This window comes from Dreissena polymorpha, chromosome 10 (assembly GCF_020536995.1).
Source record: "Dreissena polymorpha isolate Duluth1 chromosome 10, UMN_Dpol_1.0, whole genome shotgun sequence".
NCBI lineage: Eukaryota > Metazoa > Mollusca > Bivalvia > Myida > Dreissenidae > Dreissena > Dreissena polymorpha.
In genome coordinates this window covers 32798163-32818309 of record NC_068364.1, presented here as the reverse complement: position 1 = coordinate 32818309, position 20147 = coordinate 32798163, and the positions used below count along the sequence as shown (strand labels likewise).

At 34.8% G+C, this 20147-nt stretch overlaps 1 protein-coding gene across 1 annotated transcript in view; it reads left to right on the top strand.

Annotated features, from left to right (window-relative positions):
• LOC127849022 (uncharacterized) overlaps positions 1–20147 on the top strand; it is a 141380-nt gene that overhangs the window by 60330 nt on the left and 60903 nt on the right. The window contains exons 21-24 of the mRNA XM_052381745.1: positions 1768–1859; positions 6010–6121; positions 7916–7984; positions 8882–8997. Of these exons, the coding sequence (XP_052237705.1) occupies positions 1768–1859; positions 6010–6121; positions 7916–7984; positions 8882–8997 (389 nt within the window). The remainder of the gene's footprint in view (positions 1–1767; positions 1860–6009; positions 6122–7915; positions 7985–8881; positions 8998–20147) is intronic.

Sequence of the window (20147 nt, the reverse complement as noted above, 5' to 3'; positions counted from 1 at the left end):
ACGAATTTGCTTGTTTCACTTTGTTTACAATTTTACGCATAAATATTTAATCGACCGATCAGGCTATTTAATATGCATTTATGATCGACGGACTGGCCCAAGAATCGACTCAGGCTTCGGGCTTATAGGCTAATTCGAAGACTGGATAGCATTTTTTTTTTGGTCATTAGTGACTTAATTGGGTAAAAATTGTCTCATCAAAAGGGTATGACAATTTTGTTAATGCTTTTTATACGCCCGTATTATTATGTGCAGTTGCATCTAGTTGATATCTAGGCCAAGTTCGAATATGGGTCATGCCGGGTCAAAAACTAGGTCATAGGGTCAATAAGTGCATTTTCAAAGGGGCCACTTTGTCCGGACTCTATTTCAAATTGTATTCATCCGATCTTCACCAAACTTGGTCAGCAGTTGCATCTAGTTGATATATAGGCCAAGTTCGAATATGGGTCATGCCGGGTCAAAAACTAGGTCATAGGGTCAATTAGTGCATTTTCAACGGCGCCACTTTGTCCGGACTCTAATTCAAATTGTATTCATCCGATCTTCACCAAACTTGGTCAGTAGTTGCATCTAGTTGATATCTAGGTCAAGTCCGAATATGGGTCATGCTGGGTTAAAAACTAGGTCACTGGGTCACTTAGTGCATTTCAAGGATTTAGCATGGTGTCCGCTCTCTAATTGAAGTATTTTTCATCCGATCTTCACCGAATTCGGTCAGAAGTTGTGTCTAAATGATATCTAGGTCAAGAACAAATATGTGTCTTGGCGGGTCAAAAAATAGGTCACAAGGTCACTTAATGAATTTCAAGCGTTTAGCATGGTGTCCGCTCTCTACTTGAAGTAGTTTTCATCTGATCTTCACTGAATTTGGTCAGAAGTTGAGTCTAAATGATATCTAGGTCAAGAACAAATATGGGTCTTGCTGGGTCAAAAACTAGGTCACTTAATGCATTTCAAGCATTTAGCATGGTGTCCGCTCTCTAATTGAAGTAGTTTTCATCCTGTCTTTACCAAATTTGGTCAGAAGTTGTGTCTAATTGATATCTAGGTCAAGTTCAAATATGTGCTGCTTAATTTTCAAAAATATATCATTTTGCCACTCAAATGGTAAAGCTATCAAGTTGTCCAAAACCTTCAAACGGGCGTATCTTGTGACAGTTTGGCACTCTTGTTTAAACTCCAACTTATTAAGTTTCTCAAGTTTCAAATGTTCATTTGTTTAGGATCCTCTTGTCAAGTGTTCATTTAGTTCAGATCCTCATGTCAAGTATTCATTTGTTTCAGATGTCATTGTCAAGTGTTCATTTGTTTCAGATGTCATTGTCAAGTATTCATTTATGTCAGATCGTATTGCCAAGTGTTCCTCTATTTAAGATCCTATTGTCAAGTGTCCCTCTATTTCAGATCATATTGTCGAGTATTCCTCTATTTCAGATCCTACTATCTAGTGAACCTCTATTTCAGATCCTATCGTCAAGTATTCCTCTATTTCAGATCCTATTGTCAAGTGTTCCTCTATTTAAGATCCTATTGTCAAGTGTTCCTCTATTTCAGATCATATTGTCGAGTATTCCTCTATTTCAGATCCTACTATCTAGTGAACCTCTATTTCAGATCCTATCATCAAGTGTTCCTCTATTTCAGATCCTACTATCAAGTATTCATTTATGTCAGATCCTATTGTCAAGTGTTCCTCTATTTCAGATCCTATTGTCGAGTGTTCCTTCATTTCAGATCCTATTGCCAAGTGTTCCTCTATTTCAGATCCTATTGTCAAGTGTTCCTCTACTGCTGTGCATGTATAGCGATATTGTGTGTGTGGCACTTTCTGAGAACAAGGAATTCAGACAGAGGTGGTAAGTGTCAAGATTGGGTTCTCAAACAGGGGTTTTCTGCTTTTATAGAAAGGCCTTAAAGTGGACCTGATCCCAATCTCCCCCCACATTTTTTTAAATCTCATAATATCTCATAATCTCTTAACTTTATAACTTTAATTTACATGATTTTGTTCTCCTAATTTGATTAGTATGAAGAGTTATATTTGATTAGTTTTTCTCAAATCAGTGGACTTAAAGTTAGAATTTAATTTTTCCAAAAATTCCCAGGAAATGGCAAGATGTGTCAATATTTGTTGATACAAATCCCAGTTTAGTTATTGGCCATTTTATCGATTTAAAAAATCCCAATTTGACCAGACTCCTTTTCCCGAAAATGCTAGGAAAACCCCTGTAAAATTACAAAATTTCTGAGAAATGTAATCTTCAAGGTGAAATTTAAATTATTTTGTGATCTACAAAAAGTTACCTTTGTTTGAAAGTGTTGTTTTAATTTAGGAGATATTTTGATGTCCCTGTATGGAAGCGTTCTTTATAGATCTCCTCCATAGATGCCAGCAAAGCTTAGAAAAGCTGAGCTACGAGCCATTTCGAGAGGTTCATGTTTAAGTCTGAGCCAATCATGGAAAAATAGTACTTAATGCATGTAGAGTCCACTCATGGAAAAATAGTACTTAATGCATGTAGAGTCCACTCATGGAAAAAAAGTGCAAAATACATGTGCAGTCCACTCATGGCCCAGGCTTTTTCCGCCCTATGCCACGGGTACGAAATTCGGCCCCATTCCCAATGCAAAACTGGTTGTTTTTTTCCCAATTTAAAAAAATTCCCAATTCCCCCCCTCCAAAAAAAAAAAAATTTTTTTTTTTTTACCTTAAAATATATAAGTTAACCTGATCCGGTGTAGAAAATAGAAAGTGTTGCATAATTAAATTATTTGTTGCATTGAATTTGTTTTAAAAACTGTAAAATATGTTAATGATTATTTAAGACTTTCCTTATTTTCCTCAAAATCCTGCGCTTCGCACGCATTTTGTCACCTCAAAAAAGGCCAGGCCTTTTCCCCACATTCAGATTAAAAAAACCTGCACTTATCTCACATGTTCACAATACTTTGTAAAATTTTAATAATAATTTATCAAAATAGTCTTTATTTACCAGTTAACAGCTTCTTTGAAATATAAGAAACACTATTTACATGCGATAATTTTTCCCAATTGAGCCAATTTTGCGAATATTTTTTTCCCAAAATGGGGGTTTTCACGATGCGAAATTCCCAAAATTCCAGTGTGGGGTATTCCCAAAATGGAGCGGAAAAAGCCTGTGGCCTCTCATGGAAAAATCGGGCTTAATGCATGTAATGTCCACTCATGAAAAAATAGGGCTTAATGCATGTGAAGTATGCTCATGGAAAAATAGGGCTTAATGCACGTGAAGTACGCTCATGGAAAAATAGGGCTTAATGCATGTGAAGTACGCTCATGGAAAAATAGGGCTTAATGCATGTGCAGTCCACTCCGACAAATCAGAGATTGCACAACCCGCTTTTATATTATGTTTTTTAAAGGAAGTCACTTCTTAAGTCTAGTTTAGGCAGAAATTGTTCAGCACAGGAATTGTTTAATTTACGCATATTTATTCAGTAATTGTTTTTGCGCAATTGGTGTTTTTATTTGTTGCTAACAAATACTTTAAAATTGATAACTTAGTTTTGTCAAGTTGTCAATATTATATAAATTTAGGTTTAAGCGTTAGAGATGCAATGTTCCATTTTATTTACCCACCCAACAAATATTTTTCCCAATTGGGAAAGTGTCGTTTTCCAGTACTTTATGAAAAAGGAAAAAACTCACTGGAATTAAGCCCAGTTTTTCCAAAATAAAGCTCATTAAATGAGGACTGACTTCAAAACTGTTTGATGTTTCTATAAACAATTACACAAAACAAAGTTATAAGCTGTACTTTGCTAAAATGTCACATTGCTTACTTGAAGGTCCATGGTGATGTACAAGTTGGTCCCCATGAATTATAAGAACAGGCAGGTCTAATTGATACATTATCAAAAGTATCTAATTATGAGAAATAAGTCACAAAAACTGGCGCAAAACATTGTTATTGATCTGGTATTATATGGTCTTTGATCTCATTGATAGCAATGACTATCCAGGGCCCTCGTTTTGCACTTTTTACGGCCGAATATCGGCTGCTTCCTTTATGAAAAAAGTATACTTTTTCCCCTTTTTTAGCTAAAAATTCCCCCTTTTTTTATTAAATACTTTTATACCTATGTTGCCAGCTGGTATCGTGCTACTAACCTTTGATTAAATGTATATTTATGTAAATCACATTAAAATATAGCAATTTTAGGTGTTGAATGAATGGTGCAAAGTTCTTCTAAAATTCCCCTTTTCGCCCAAAACGACGCGAAATTCCCCCTCATGAGGGATGTGGGTGGCTTCCCCTGGCGGCAAGAGAGGGCCCAGCTATCTTTCATAACTAACCGACATCAGCGCCCTTAATCTTATCTTGATATTTCTTGTTTAGACTTAAATACTGGTATGATTGTTTCTAAAAAGGGCACTGCTATTTATACCAGTCGGCAGGTTAACAATTTTATACACAAATATTAATGAAGAGAACTGTTCACTTTAACTAACGGCATTAGGCTTTATATTATGTGCATTTTCTTAGTAGTATCGGTACCTAAATCTACCAAAAACATTTTCATTCATTATGGCAAAGTAGGTTTTTTGTATGTTAATTAAGCACTAACATGGATTTTCTTCTCATTTCTCAATTGAATTGTTGTTGATTTCTAAATCTGAGATGCAGACGAGTATTAGGGGTACGGAAAATATATTAACACGTACCCAGCCAATTCAGACTGTACCCAAGTTTTATTCCTGCGCAAAATCCAATGTCGTAAAACGCGCTACGGAATATGAAAACAAATCTCTTTGAACAAAACCTGCCTCAACATGCTTTTTGGATTAGGAGTTTCCATTATATTGAGGCCCTTTCACAGAATATTGACATAAATATGAACATGATCAATTTGAAAAAACTAGCAGACAACAGCCAATTTAGTGTTAGAATTCCCTGATACTTTTCAGTATATTTTTCAGTACCCAGGGTACATTTAAGTATACTTAAGAGTATCCGGGGTATATTTAAGTTGTACCCTAGCCGACATGTGCAATGACCAATCGAGCTTTACGCAACTAACACCTAGATCTAACTTTATTGTGTGAATTGGCTTCTTTCTTAAAAAGTATTGAGGTCTCAGTGGTGTAATGGTAGCACGTCTGATTTTGCTTTCAAAAGTCCAAGATATGCATTCTGGACAAGTCATTTTTTATCACAATTTTTTTCTTGCTTTAATGATAATCTGGTACTACTCCAAATATTGGACATTTGTTAATTTTTTATTTTTTTTACATCTTTATAAACAATATGGGCTAGGTTTATGGACTTTGTACTTCATTGTGTTTTAATGTGGATTTTCTGCTGAACCAGGCAATTAAATTCAGCCATTACTTATTAGTTCGAAGTGAGATACATAGGCTATTATTCTAACTTAAAACTGTGTGTGTCTTCATGCAACACATTAAAGTTTTGATAACACTGGCTTTATTTCATAAACATAGTCAAACTCATAGTTAATACATTACTTTTTAATCAGAGGGCAGTGAGTCCAAATATCTATTGAAAATGGCGACTTCTGTAGATTCAGTTAATGAAAGTTCAGACTTTGTGAAGGACTATTCTTGTGTTGCTTGCGAAAGTAAAAATATAGAAATAAGTGCTGATTTCTTTTGTGAAACATGTTTGAAGTGTTTCTGTCAAAAATACCTTTATCACCATGATCAAATGTTTGTAATTTAAGCCCGTTTTCATAGAGCAAGGCTGATTTAAGCCCTGTTTTCCTAGAGCAAGGCTGATTTAAGTCCGTTTTCCTACAGCAAGGCTGATTTAAGCCCATTTTTAGAGCAATGCTGATTTAAGCCCTTTTTTCCTAGAGCAAGGCTGATTTAAGCCCATTTTCCTAGAGCAAGGCTGATTTAAGCCCCGTTTTCCTAGAGCAAGGCTGATTTAAGCCCGTTTTCCTAGAGCAAGGCTGATTTAAGCCCCATTTTCCTAGATCAATGCTCATTTTTAACCTTTATTTAAGGCCTCTGGTGATGTACAAGCTGGTCCCCATGAATAGAACAGGAAGGAGCAGCCCCAGTTACGTGATGCCCCTGCAGATGTCACATCCTGTAGACGAGGATCATACACACGAGGTTGGTAGACAAACAATTTTGAGGGTTGTCTTCAGTGTTGTTGAGAAACAAAGAACGATATGTGATTCTTCACAAGAGGTTTATGGCAAAACGTATTTTAGTTTGGTTTAAACCTATTTTTTTGGGCTCGATTGCATAGAGAGCCTTAGGCTTATTTGAAACGCTCTCTAGTCCGTTTCCTGGGACTAGAACCAGTACTTTGTGTTTATTGGGAAGATCTAAAGGACTCTCTCACAGTGGGGATTGAACCTGTGACCTACAGATTGCTAGGCAAACATCATATCCACAGCACCATGGCAACCTTTTTTTGACAGTTGTTCAAATGTAGTTCCTGTGACCTACAGATTGTTAGGCAGACACCATATCCACAGCACCACGGCAACCTTTTTTTAACAGTTGTCCAAATGTAGTTCCTGTGACCTACATATTGCTAGGCAGACACCATATCCACAGCACCACGGCAACCTTTTTTTGACGGTTGTCCAAATGTAGTTGAGAAAAGGAGAATGATATGTGGTATTTATCTTTATTAACGTGTTTTAAAAAAACTAATTTGACAATTTGGTCACAGCTCCCACCATGCAACAACATAGCCTAGCAACCGGGAGGTCACAGGTTAGATCCCCACAGTTTGAACTATCTTTAGGCCTACCCATACTGGTGCTAACCAGGTAACAGACTCGAGAGAGTTTCAATAAACCGTTGGCGTTTGCTGCAATGGAGCTTAAATACATAAGTTTAAACTTAACCCATTTATGCTTAGCTTCTAGAAAAAACGCCTTGGCAAATAGCTTAGACCCAGATGATACGCTGCATGATGCAGCGCCTCATCAGGGTATTCGCTGTTTGCTTAAGGAATTTCTGTAAGAAATATTCTAAATATAGAAATAAATATACTAGACATCCCTAATTTTGGAAATAAATTGATCCAATTTAGAAAGATGAGACTAGGCATAAATGAGTTAAACTAAGAGGATGGTAGCTAAAAAATTGTTACTTTTCTACACTAATTTGACATTAACAAGAGGCTGGTAGCCAAATGATTTTGAGGGTGGTCCAAATAAGGTGGAGACAGGAAGAAAGCTATGTGGTATTTTGCTTGTTTCAATGTATAAGCCGTAAACTGAGAAAATGAGGCTCGATGCATGTGCTTAAAGTGTATTCAGATTAGCCCGTGTAGTTCACACAGGCAAATCAGGGACAACACTTTCATCTGAGACTTGAATTTTAGCCAGGATGTTTTCGGAGAAAACCCGAGCTATTGTCATAGCCAGCTCCTCGTCCGCCGTCAGCAGTTGGCGTCGTGCTAAAACCTTAACATTGGCCATAACTTTTTAAATATTGAAGATAGCGCCTTGATATTTGGCATGCATGTGTATCTCATGGAGCTGCACATTTTGAGTGGTAAAATTTCAAGGTGAACATCATCCTTCAAGGTCTAGGGTCGAAAAAACAAAGTCAAGGGACGTAATAAGCTTTAAATGGACATAGTTATCTGACCTGCCCACGCATATATTTTTGTTAAATAAATCAAAGCGGGGCAGTCGGGGGCATTGTGTTTCTGACAAACACATTGTGTTAAAATTTCAAGGTCAAGGTCATCCTTGACACTTACCTGGATTTTTGCTAAGAAGGGACTTTCTTTAAACAGAAAATATCATAAAAGCGTAGGGTGTTGTCCCTGATTAGCCTGTGCAGACTGTGCAGGCTAATCTGGGACGACATTGCGCACATGCATTAAACCCCTTTTTCACAGAGCACGGCCCAAAGATATTACAGTGTCTATTATTTCAGCCGACTGCCTTGGACAAGTGCCCCATGATCAACCTGGTCGTGACGTCGGGAAAGGACGGTTTTGTAAAGGTGGGCGGTGTAATTTTTAAGCATATTTAAAATGGGGCTGGGTCCCTCTGGATTGGGAAAATTTACAGCATTTAGACTAAAATTGGGAAATTGGTGTTGTTTCGATGTTTCGTTTGTAATAAGTTATTAGAAAAAAAATTAAATTAATTAAGGTTCAACTTTTATAGCTGGATGAGAAATGAACAAAATGTTGAGATCTAAAAAGATTTTTTTTTTTTAACTTTCAATTGGGAATGTTTAGGTCCATTTGGGAAAATTACATACTTTTTTTCCATGAGCAATAGCGCCGAATAATTAACCTGATTTTGAATGATAAAAACCCACTGTTGGGTGAAGTAAAGCTTCAAATACATGTAATATAGAGTGAATTTAAGTATTCCAAAGTAGACATTTATTAAAGTTTTAATTAATCAACCAAAACAAACATATATTTGTTAATATTGTTTACATTTCCATTAAAACTATTTAAGTAGAAGACATAACAAGACAATTTAGAAACTACTAAGTACACAAATGTACAAAGGGCAAAAAAATGTGGCGCCTAAACTCGTGTTTTTTAATATTTGGGCTGTGAGACATCATTGTTAATAGATTAAAAAGAGAGATCTAATATTTGCACTGACTGGTCAATTAATTTAATTGACAAATGTTATTTTGCCATGACGCACAACTTGGCTTCTGTAGGCATATAAGTGTGCAGTGTTTTATTTCACAATTTTGGGAATGGGGCCGGGTCCCTTTGGATTGGGAAAAATAGCAGCGTTTTGATTAAAATTGGGAAATTAGTGAGGTATTTTTGCTAAATATGTTTCAAAATTGAGAATAAAAGTGTTGTCAATATTATATTATTATTTATTCATTATTTAATTAATTGATTAATAATAAATTATATTGAAGGTTTGGTCAAGAAACAATGAGTTGCTCAGGGAAATGAACTATGCCACGCCCATCTACGCTGTGTGCTTTGCGAACGACAGAGGCGACATTCTTGTTGGATATGGAACAAACGTCTGGTACGTATTTTAGAGAGATTGGCAACTATCGAGGGCTTTTTTTCTTGATTTTATGAAAGAGCCTTTCCTTCCATTTTCGGAGTAAAAATTATTGACATAAATGACAAAGTGGAATTTTCATTTTAAAGAAATTATTTTAGGGGAAGGGGCTTTTTCTTGGAGGAAGGTGCCTTTATAAGGCCCGTTCTAAAGAAGGAAAAAGCCTGCATTAATACAGTTGGTGAATAAAACCTATACAATAAACGACTGCAATATGTATCAAGAAAATTGGAATATAAATGCTATTTGTATTGAAACTGTATGAAGACTGCATGAAATTTGGTCAGAACATTGGTCTCAATGATATCTTGGATGAGTTCGAAAATGGTTACGTTTGCGTGAAAAAAATGGCTGCCAAGGGGCGGGGCATTTTTTTTTCTTAAATGGCTAAATATGGCTATAGTAAAATATTGTTAACACTTTAGAGGCCACATTTATTGTCTGATCTTCATGAAACTTGGTCAGAAGATTCATCCCAATAATATCTTGGACGAGTTCAAAAATGATGCTGGTTGGTTGAAAAACATGGCCACTTTGGGGGCTGAGTACAAAAATGATGCTGGTTGGTTGAAAAACATGGCCACCTTGGGGGCGGGGCATTTTTCCTTATATGGCTATAGTAAAACTTTGTTAACACTCTAGAGGTCACATTTATTTTCCGATCATCATGAAACTTGGTCAGAAGATTTGTCCCAATGATATCTTGGATGAGTTCAAAAATGGTTTTGGTTGCTTTGAAAACATGGCCACCAGGGGAGGGGCATTTTTCCTTATATGGCTATATATAGCTTTAGTAAAACCTTGTTAACACTCTAGAGGCCTCATTTATTGTCCAATCTTCATGAAATTTGGTCAGAAGATTGGTCTCAATGATAACTTGGATGAGTTCAAAAATAATTATGTTTGCTTGAAAAACATGGCTTCCAAGGGGCGGGGCATTTTTCCTTAAATGGCTAATTATTAAAATCTTGTTAACACTCTAGAGGCCACATTTACTGTCTGATCTTCATGAAATTTGGTCAGAAAATTCATCCTAATAATATCTTGGAAGAGTTAAAAAAATGATGCCGGTTGGTTGAAAAACATGGCTGCCAGGTGGCAGGGCATTTTTCCTAATATGGCTATAGTAAAACCTTGTTAACACTCTAGAGGCCACATTTATTTTCCGATCTTCATGAAACTTGGTCAGAAGATTTGTCCCAATAATATCTTGTTATCTCAGTTGAGCGACTTTGGGCCTTTCAGGCCCTCTTGTTTATTTAAAGGATTAGTCTCTTCTAAGCCAATATCCAGTTTAAGCGAAATGTGTAGTCCCTGATTAGCCTGTGCATATAATTATTGCATAGACTAATCTGGGACAACACTAATGGCACATGCATTTAGCCCCATTTTCCCAGAACAGGTCTTTATATTTAATATTTTATATACTACTGCACTGATGTTGGTGTTACTATTAAACATTATTAAAGAATTGATCTATTGAAATCTATATAAATATTAACATAAATGATCCTTTTAATCGATAGCACTGCTGCATGCCATATTTGGATATTTCGATTGAATCTGCCTCTATTTTGAGAACTCAAATAAACTGCTCTATGTCATTGTTGACTCGATACATAAAGGAAAAAAGTAGCAATTTATTATCGACAAAAACTTTAATTGCAGGCCGTATGTCATACTATTATTTAAATCGTGCCTTAGATATGGATGCATTATTTGAATTCAGCGGAATGTATTGGTATCAATTTTATATCTAATCCCGTCAGACAATTGTTTCTTTTGAGGAGTTTAAATTGGGTGTATTATCTATCTTGATTGATTATGCTCAGTTATTACAATTTTTCCATTGTTTGTAAAGCCTGTAATACACTGGGAATGGAACCCAAAGAGAATAAGAGCAAATAAAGCCAAAGGAGTTTAATATAAGCACAGATAAATTATGTTTAACATGGATGAAATATGTTTCAAGGGATAAAATATAGTGGCAGTATTGGATATTATTAGACAACTCAGTATGATATATATTTTTAAACTTACATTAATTTGTATACACAATCTGTTATCTTGATTCTAAACTTGTGATAAAAAATGAAAATTTCAGTTTTGAAAAAAAAAATACCGTATATTTATTTATTGTCTTCTTAGATTGTTTAAAAGAACAATTTTATTGCAAATAATATATCTTGAATAATGCAAAATGTCCAATAAGCATAATGATTCAATAAAATCAAAATCAAAATTATTTGTAATTTGTTTTTGAGCACTTGTCTGATTTATCATGTTATGTAATCAAACTAGAATGTGATACTTGCCCAACCATATACTTTTCATTTTGATATGCCACAGGCCTTGGGAAAGTGGAAATATTGTGAAGACTGAAGTAGTAATTCATTTTGTGTGTCATAAGAGAATAAATATTTGTGTATCCAACGTTAAAACACATGAGAGTTGGAACAAAACGGCAATACACTGAAACTACCAACAAGGGCAAAGATTTATTTTACCCCGCCAAAGGCAGAGGGATATAGTTTTGGCGTTGTCCATCCGTCAGTCTGTCAGTCAGTAAGTCAGTCAGTGTGTCCTTCTGTCACAAACATTTTAGGGCTATATCTCAGAAACTATATAAGATTTCAAAATGAAAATTCATATGTGTATTGATATAAATGAGGAAAAGGCGGGTGATATGTATTTAACAACTTTGCTTGTTAGAATTAAAACACAGATTTCATCAAGATATCCTGGCCCACACTATATACTGCTAGAACTGTTTTCAAGAAGAATGTGTTTATTTTAATGCCTACACAGAGTGGGATTCATTATTCTGTATCATCAGTCGGTACTTTTTCTGTATTATCAGTCTGTACTTATTCTGTAGCACTGACCTGTACTTTTTCTGTATCATCATTCTGTACTTATTCTGTAGCATTGGTCTGTACTTATTCTGTATCATCAGTCTGTACTTATTATTTGTTATCAGTCTGTACAAACATGTATTCTGAATCACCAGTCTGTACTTATTCTGTATCATCACTCTGTTCTTATTCTGTAGCATTGACCTGTACTTATTCTGTATCATCACTCTGTTCTTATTATGTAGCATTGACCTGTACTTATTCTGTATCATCACTCTGTTCTTATTATGTAGCATTGACCTGTACTTATTCTGTATCATCACTCTGTTCTTATTATGTAGCATTGACCTGTACTTATTCTGTATGATAATCAGTCTGTACTTATTCTGAAGCATTGGCCTGCTGTATTATCAGGCTGTCAAGCGGTCATACTTTTTCCTACTATTTCCTACTTTTTCATCAGGATCCTACTTTTTCCTATTTTTTTACCAAATCTTCCTACTATTCCTACTTTTTCATTTTCAATGGAGAATTTTTTTTTTTTTAAGAGTTAATTTAGTAAACTTGCAGGATGAATGAATCTATGGCATGACTGTATCCCTGTTAATGTGCATTCATCTAGATGAGACCTGACAACCCATGCTGACTGTCTGCTAGCACCTCTTCAGGAGCATAAATATTTATTTCTTATGTAACTTTTAAAATTATTGACAAGTTTGTTTTTGAAGTAACAATAGTGCCTTGTTTACTTCCTTAGCATTTGTACACTGCAGACTTCACTACCTTACACAGGTCCCAGTGATGCAAGAGCTGAGGGAACCCATAGTTTATTCCAGTTTTATTTTGTTTCCATTGACAACAATTTGATCAAACCTTATGCATGTTTACATGATATTGCTGTTTGGAATGTAGAGATATAGAGATACATGTATTGTATGAGTGGTTATGTAATATGGAATTTATTACACAAGTTTTTGGAAAAAAGATAAAACTGATGCTTTGCTGAGTTTTCATCATTTACAAATATAATGTAATAAATTCTGTATTACATGACAACGGATATGATGTTCTATTGATATCATAGGTACATCATGTTTAGTAATTAAAGATAAATGCACAGAGCCTAAATTCCCTGATACATTTTTATGCTCCCGGTAGGGTGGCATATTGCAGTTGTACTGTCAGTCCGTTTGTCTGTCTGTCTGTGTGTGTGTGTCCGTCCGAAAACTTTAATATGGGCCATAACTTTTGCAATATTGAAGATAGCAACTTGATATTTGGCATGCATGTGTATCTCATGAAGCTGCACATTTTGAGTGGTGAAAGGTGAAGGTCATCCTTCAAGGTCAAAAGTTAAAAAATCCAATCCAAGGGAAGTAATAAGTTTTAAAAGGGAGATAATTTCTAAACCTGCCAAATGATATATTGAAATTTTATTTCAAAGCTGCGCAATAGTGGGCATTGTGTTTCGGACAAACACAATTCTTGTCTAATGATGCCATTGCTAGTGAGGTAACTTCAAGGTGTTAAAGCGAAGTATTAAAATTATTAAACGGCATTATTACACTCCCGCAAAGTCATCAATAATGTAAAAACCATTATTTGAAACTGGAATAAACAATGTAGTGCAACTGTTTCATTGCCCAATCAATGCTGTCATAAAAGATGTCAGGTGATAAGGTCCTATCTCCAGTTGCATAATCTGCTCTGCAATGACCAGTCATTTTGAATGTAACTTAAGTCATTATAACTGCACCCTATTGTCAATTTAAAGGTTTCACAATGTAGCTGTAGCAGAGCATTTACACTGCTTTATATACTAGTATTAATCTTGTACAACAAGTTGGTGTATCACTAAATAAATTTGGTCTTCTGCTTAAGGATATAACATGCACAATATAATTACCATTTTTATATCGATACACAGAAGACCTCTAACCACTTATTTGATGATACACCAAAATGAACAGCATCTAATTACATGTATACTTCTTTATCAGGGTAGCTTTGCTTGAAACTTAATTATCATAGATACACTATAAGTGCTAAAATTCCTAGTGGGAAAACAAAGTTTAACCCTTCATGGATGGAGAAGTTGGACAACAGTGGAAAAACACTGGGATCATGGTGCAAGAGAGATACCGGCAATGAGTTTGCAAGATATTGTACTGTCTGAATGAAGTCCATCTTGTAGTAATTCTGGTGCTAATCAACTTATAAGTCATGCAGATGGATAAAAACACAAGGAAAACATGAAATACATGCATGATAATTCACAAAAGCGTTTGTTTGGAAGTGCCCAAAAGCCAAGCAGCTCTCAGGGTTGTTGGGATAAATCTATCTGTATGCAAGTACATCCATCACACAAGGAACAGGTACAAAAGGCTGAAATCTTCTGGGCCCTTAAGGCTTCAAGTGGGTATCCATACAGAACATGTGATGGCACTCCTGCTCTGTTTCAAGCTATGTTTCCTGGACCTGTGTCTAAAAAATAAGTATTATGTATTCCTACTTTTTAGGGAAAAGTTCCTACTTTTTCCTACTTTTTTCCTACTTTTCTTGCAAAAGTAGTTCCTATTTTTTCCTACTTTTTGAAAAAAGGTCACTTGACAGCCTGTATTATCAATCTGTACTTATTCTGAAGCATTGACCTGTACTTATTCTGTATCATCACTCTGTTCTTATTATGTAGCATTGACCTTAACTTATTCTGTATGATCATCAGTCTGTACTTATTCTGAAGCATTGGCCTGCTGTATCATCAATCTGTACTTATTCTGAAGCATTGGCCTGTACTTATTCTGTATCATCAGTCTGTACTTATTCTGTATCATCAGTCTCTACTTATTCTGTAGCATTGGTCTGTACTTATTCTAAAAAATCAATCTGTACTTATTCTGTATCATCAGTCTGTATGTCATGACGCTTCTGTTTTAAACTTGTCTATAACAAGTGGGTGGACTTTGCTCATATATTTACAGTAGAAAAAGCCTAAAGGTGTAGTTGATTTTATCGAAAGGATTTTGGGTCTCAATGATTTTTTGCAGAATTATGGCCCTTTGTCTGTTTTTCCAACATAACTTGAGTCTCGCTCTGTGAAAAGAGGTTTAAATGCATGTACTTTAAGTGTCATCTCAGATAAGCCTGTGCAGTCTGCGCAGGGTAATCTGGTGGACACTTTCCGCTTAAACTGCAGTCCGCACAGGCTAATCAGGGACGCCGCTTTCCAAAATGATGATATTTTTGTTTAAAGAAAGTCTCTTCTTAGCAAAAATCCAGTTTAGGCGGAAAGTGTCGTCCCTGATTTGGGACGCCACTTTACTCACGTGCAATAAACCCCCTTTTGGCAGAGCAAGGCTCGTATGAATATATGTACTTCACAACTTATATTATTTGTTCATTTGAGAGAAACACTCATTACTAAGGAACATGAATTATCAATACAGTCAGTGTAGGAGTCCGCCCCTGAAGGCCAATGTTACATCTGACAGGCACTCAAGCATGCAATTTCAGCATAAACTCTATGAATAATATATGTACTTGCTTTCCTGGAAGTGTGAAAGTTGTAACATGTTTGTTTTGTGAATTTTTAAGTTTTGGGGAGCCGTCAAACAAAGGTAGGATGATTGTTTGGATGTTTAAATTATAAAAAAAAATCACTTGTTTTAGTTATTGTCTAATTTTAGATGAGATTATAACTAATACAAGATAAATAAAACAAGTTTTAATTATGTTATTTTTATTTATTTATTTTAAAGGTTAAATTACAGTTTATTTGTTTCGGATGATATTAATTGGAATGTATAAAACACTAGTTCATAGTGGGACAGAAGCATAAAAATGGAGCAAAAAAAATCATATATTCGTTATAAAATCCCACATACAATGCAGTCCATAACATTAATAGATATCAATGTTTGTTGAAATCATTTGCTTAGAAAACTGAGTGTAATTTTAATATGAAAATTCAATAGTTCTGTTGACAGAGCCCTGCTGAAGAGGGTTTAAGCATTCTTCAACATTTCGCTACTGTTTTGAATATCAGAAAATCATGTTTAACGACCGTCTCTATCAAATGTTTGCTTAGTTCTCGTATTGTTTAATTAATACTCTAATTACTCGGGTAATTTGTTTATACAATCCAGGTATGGTAAACTGTTGTAAAACCGTGTTTCAGTGACAGTCCAGCGTTTGAAATCCAGTGTAGTTAATTTATGCATGTTCCCATGCATGTTTATTTAAGTACTTAACTGGTTGGCAGTTGGTCTGGATAAAAATACAAGACACTTTCATGATTTCAAAGTTGAATATTCTGTAGTTTGAAAAGTTTGGATAAACGTGGGACTATAGCTGGAGGATTCCATTAAGGTCAGAAGAGAGGAGAGAATTGTAAAAAGTTTGAGGGTAATAAACAGAGGTCATATGTTTGCTTTTGGATGGAGGATTCCATTAAGGTCGGAAGAGAGGAGAGAATTTAAAAAAGTTTGAGGGTAATAAACAGAGGTCATATGTTTGCTTTTGATGAAACTTATTGAGTGAAATATTGTTTATGTCTAGGTAATACTGAATGTATTGTTTCATTATGCATGTATATGTGAAGTACTTTACAAGGTTTGGCAGCTGATTTGGATAAAAAAATACAAGCAACATTCGTGATTTGAAAGTTGCATATGGCTATTTTGTAAGGTTATGATAAAAATGGGACAAACTTGAGAATTCTATTAAACCTTTACCACTTAGATGCGTATTTTCACGCATTTGTAGTCCCTTAGAAAATTTAATTTAATTTAAGATCTTTCTTATTTGATTCAAGTTTGTAAGGCTTCATCTCCAAACCTTAGAAACTGATTGGCAGCAAACAGCATAAAACCTGAACAGACTGCGAGTTACTTGCAGGCTGTTCTGGTTTTATGCTGTTTGCACATAGCCATTTCCACTTTGCTTGATGTAAGGATGTAAGGGGATGATTTTTCAAAGTAGGTGGGTAATAATCAGTGATTTTTATGCCCTCAGATCCAAAGATCAGGGGTATATTGTTTTTGGCCTGTTTGTCTGTCTGTCATTCATTGTGTGTGTCCCAAAACTTTAACCTTGGTTAAAGTTTTGCAACAACTTTTGCATTATTAAAGATAGCAACTTGATATTTGGCATACATGTGTATCTCATGGAGCTGCACATTTTGAGTGGTGAAAGGTAAAGGTCAAGGTCATCCTTCAAGGTCAAAGGTCAAATATATGGCTTCAAAGCGGCGCAATAGGGGGCATTGTGTTTCTGACAAACACATCTCTTGTTTTTGCTTTATATTTTACAGCCTGTGCCATTTTGATTGGGAAAAAAAGCATGATAGACCTTGAAATTGAGAAAATTAAACATTATTAATACCATATAAATAACAGTAAACCAATGGTTTATAAGTGCATGTTTTACAGCTTTCTAACATTCATATTATTAAGTGCTATCAAATTAAATTGCTGTATAATAAACTCAATAAACCAAGTACTGAGTTTATTGGAAAATTTTGGCATATTTTTGTGGAAATTTTGGCCGAATTTTTGGTAAATTTTTTTCATTTTCTGCCATTGAAAAACAAATACATTACAGTATTGCGCAAGAACAGTTGAGCCTCATTCTGGGGAAAATTGGCTTAGTTCATGTGCAGACTGCACAGGCTAATCTTGGATGACATTCTCCGCTCAAACTGGATTTTTACTACTAAGAGACTTCCTTTGAACAAAGAATGCCTTAAAAGCGGAAAGAGTCGTCCCTGATTAGCCCATGCAGACTGCACAGGCTAGTCTTGGAAAACAATTTACACATGTGCATTTAGCCCAGTTTTTTCCGGATCCAGAATGATTTGATAATTTGAGTGGCATTTAGGTGAATGATTTAAACCAATCCTTCAAACAGTTTATATTGCAAATGTTTAAACATTATTTATTGTAAACAAGTCAGTTATGGCTGTAATAGTCTATTGTTTCACGTCTTTAATGTATATCTAGGAGGTTGGGATTGGTTAAACATCTTATTCGTAAACAACTTTGTTATGGATCAAGGTCTAGTCGCACAAAACTTATAGGACCAATTAGGCAAAACTTATAGGACCAATTAGGCAAAACTTATAGAACCAATTAGGCAAAACTTATAGGACCAATTAGGCAAAACTTATAGGACCAATTAGGCAAAACTTATAGGACCAATTAGGCAAAACATATAGGACCAATTAGGCACAAAACTTATAGGACCAATTAGACAAAACTTATAGGACCAATTAGGCAAAACTTATTGGACCAATTAGGCACAAAACTTATAGGACCAATTAGGCAAAACTTATAGGACCAATTAGGCACAAAACTTAATAGGACCAATAAGCCAAACAGCCGTTAAATTTTGGATCAAGTTATGTGACTTTGTTTACCCTTTAATAAATGTGTTAATTGCAAACTAATTAGTATTATTAGTTACACCGTTAGTAACTGATGTTGTATGGGATATACACCTCAGTAATTTCATACCATACGAGAGCCAAGCTCGGGCTTCTTAACTTTGTAGCTTTGTAAGTAATGGATAATTTCAAATAAAATCTTGAAAATAGGGAGAAAATTTGAATCTTTTTGTTCATTTGCTTGTATAAATTGTAATTATTTCTTCAATAATATATATATTGAAGATTATTAAATAACAACAGTACTTTAAGATGATGATAACTGAATATTACACTATGAAGTTTTATATTGAAATTATATGAAACAAATTTAAAGTATACATTTTTTTCCTGCAAAAATATATCTTTTTTTTTTAAAGCAAATTCCTGTTCCTGTGCGAATTAATCATGAGGGTAAAAGGCCAAGTTGTTTCAAATAGTTTAACATGAAAATGACACAGCATTGTTTATTGGCTAATAAACAATGATAACGCACAACTGATTTTGATTCTTAAATTCAGATAAATATTTGTGCAGTTGAAATGTGGAATATGTATTTTTCTGTTTCAGGTCACCTTTTGCATTGTTTAGTTGCGTAGTTATTGGGCAAAATTATTTTTATTTTAAGTAGGTTATCAAAGAAATATATTTTGGTTAGGATCAGGAAGGCAGTTGTAATGTCAGATTGCTGTCTTGAGTATCATTTTGGGAAAACTGGACTTAATGCAGTATCATTTTGGGAAAACTGGGCTTAATGCAGTATCATTTTGGGAAAACTGGGCTTAATGCAGTATCATTCTGGGAAAACTGGGCTTAATGCAGTATCATTTTGGGAAAACTGGACTTAATGCAGTATCATTTTAGGAAAACTGGGATTAATGCAGTATCATTCTGGGAAAACTGGGCTTAATGCAGTATCATTCTGGGAAAACTGGACTTAATGCAGTATCATTCTGGGAAAACTGGGCTTAATGCAGTATCGTTCTGTGAAAATTGGTTTTAATGCATGTGCGTTGTGTCCTCTCTGATCAGCCTGTGCAGTCCAGGCTTATTTGGGAAAACATCTTATGCACGTGCATTAAGACTAGTTTTCCCAGGAAAAAGCTTTGTAGAAAAATCAACAGTTTATAATTTAAGAATAAAAATACTAATACTTAAGCTTGTCTCAACAATTTGGTGACTTTAAAATCATACTATTGAACATAAGGTATTTCATGACCATGGCCAATTAATCGTAATTGGATCTATTGATTTAACTATTTCAACCATCAGTGCAGTCATTTTAAATTGACGAAATTCTTAAAATACTTTTAAATGCTTCAATGATGTTGATTACTGAGATTTGGACAATTTTATTTGAAGTTTATTACATTTGTTTTTACCCAATATTATTTTACTTCAAAGTTGGAAAATTGTATCATTATACTTTATTGTATAACACAATTATAATGTTTTTATGTCCCCCACCACTATAGTGGGGGACATATTGTTTTTGCCTTGTCTGTTAGTTGGTTTGTTTGTGTGTTTGTTTGCTCCAACTTTAACATTTTGCCATAACTTTTGCAATATTTAAGATAGCAACTTCATATTTGGCATGCATGTGTATTTCATGGAGCTGCACATTTTGAGTGGTGAAAGGTCATCCTTCAAGGTCAAATATATAGCTTCAAAGCGGCTACAAAGGGGACATAGTGTTTCTGATAAACACATAAATTATCTTGTTTTAACACAATTCTGAACAGAAAGAAACAATTTATGACACTGTTGTTGATAATTTTCAAAATGTTTATTTTATACATGTATAATTCGTACAATGCAGTTTCAGTTAAAGTTTG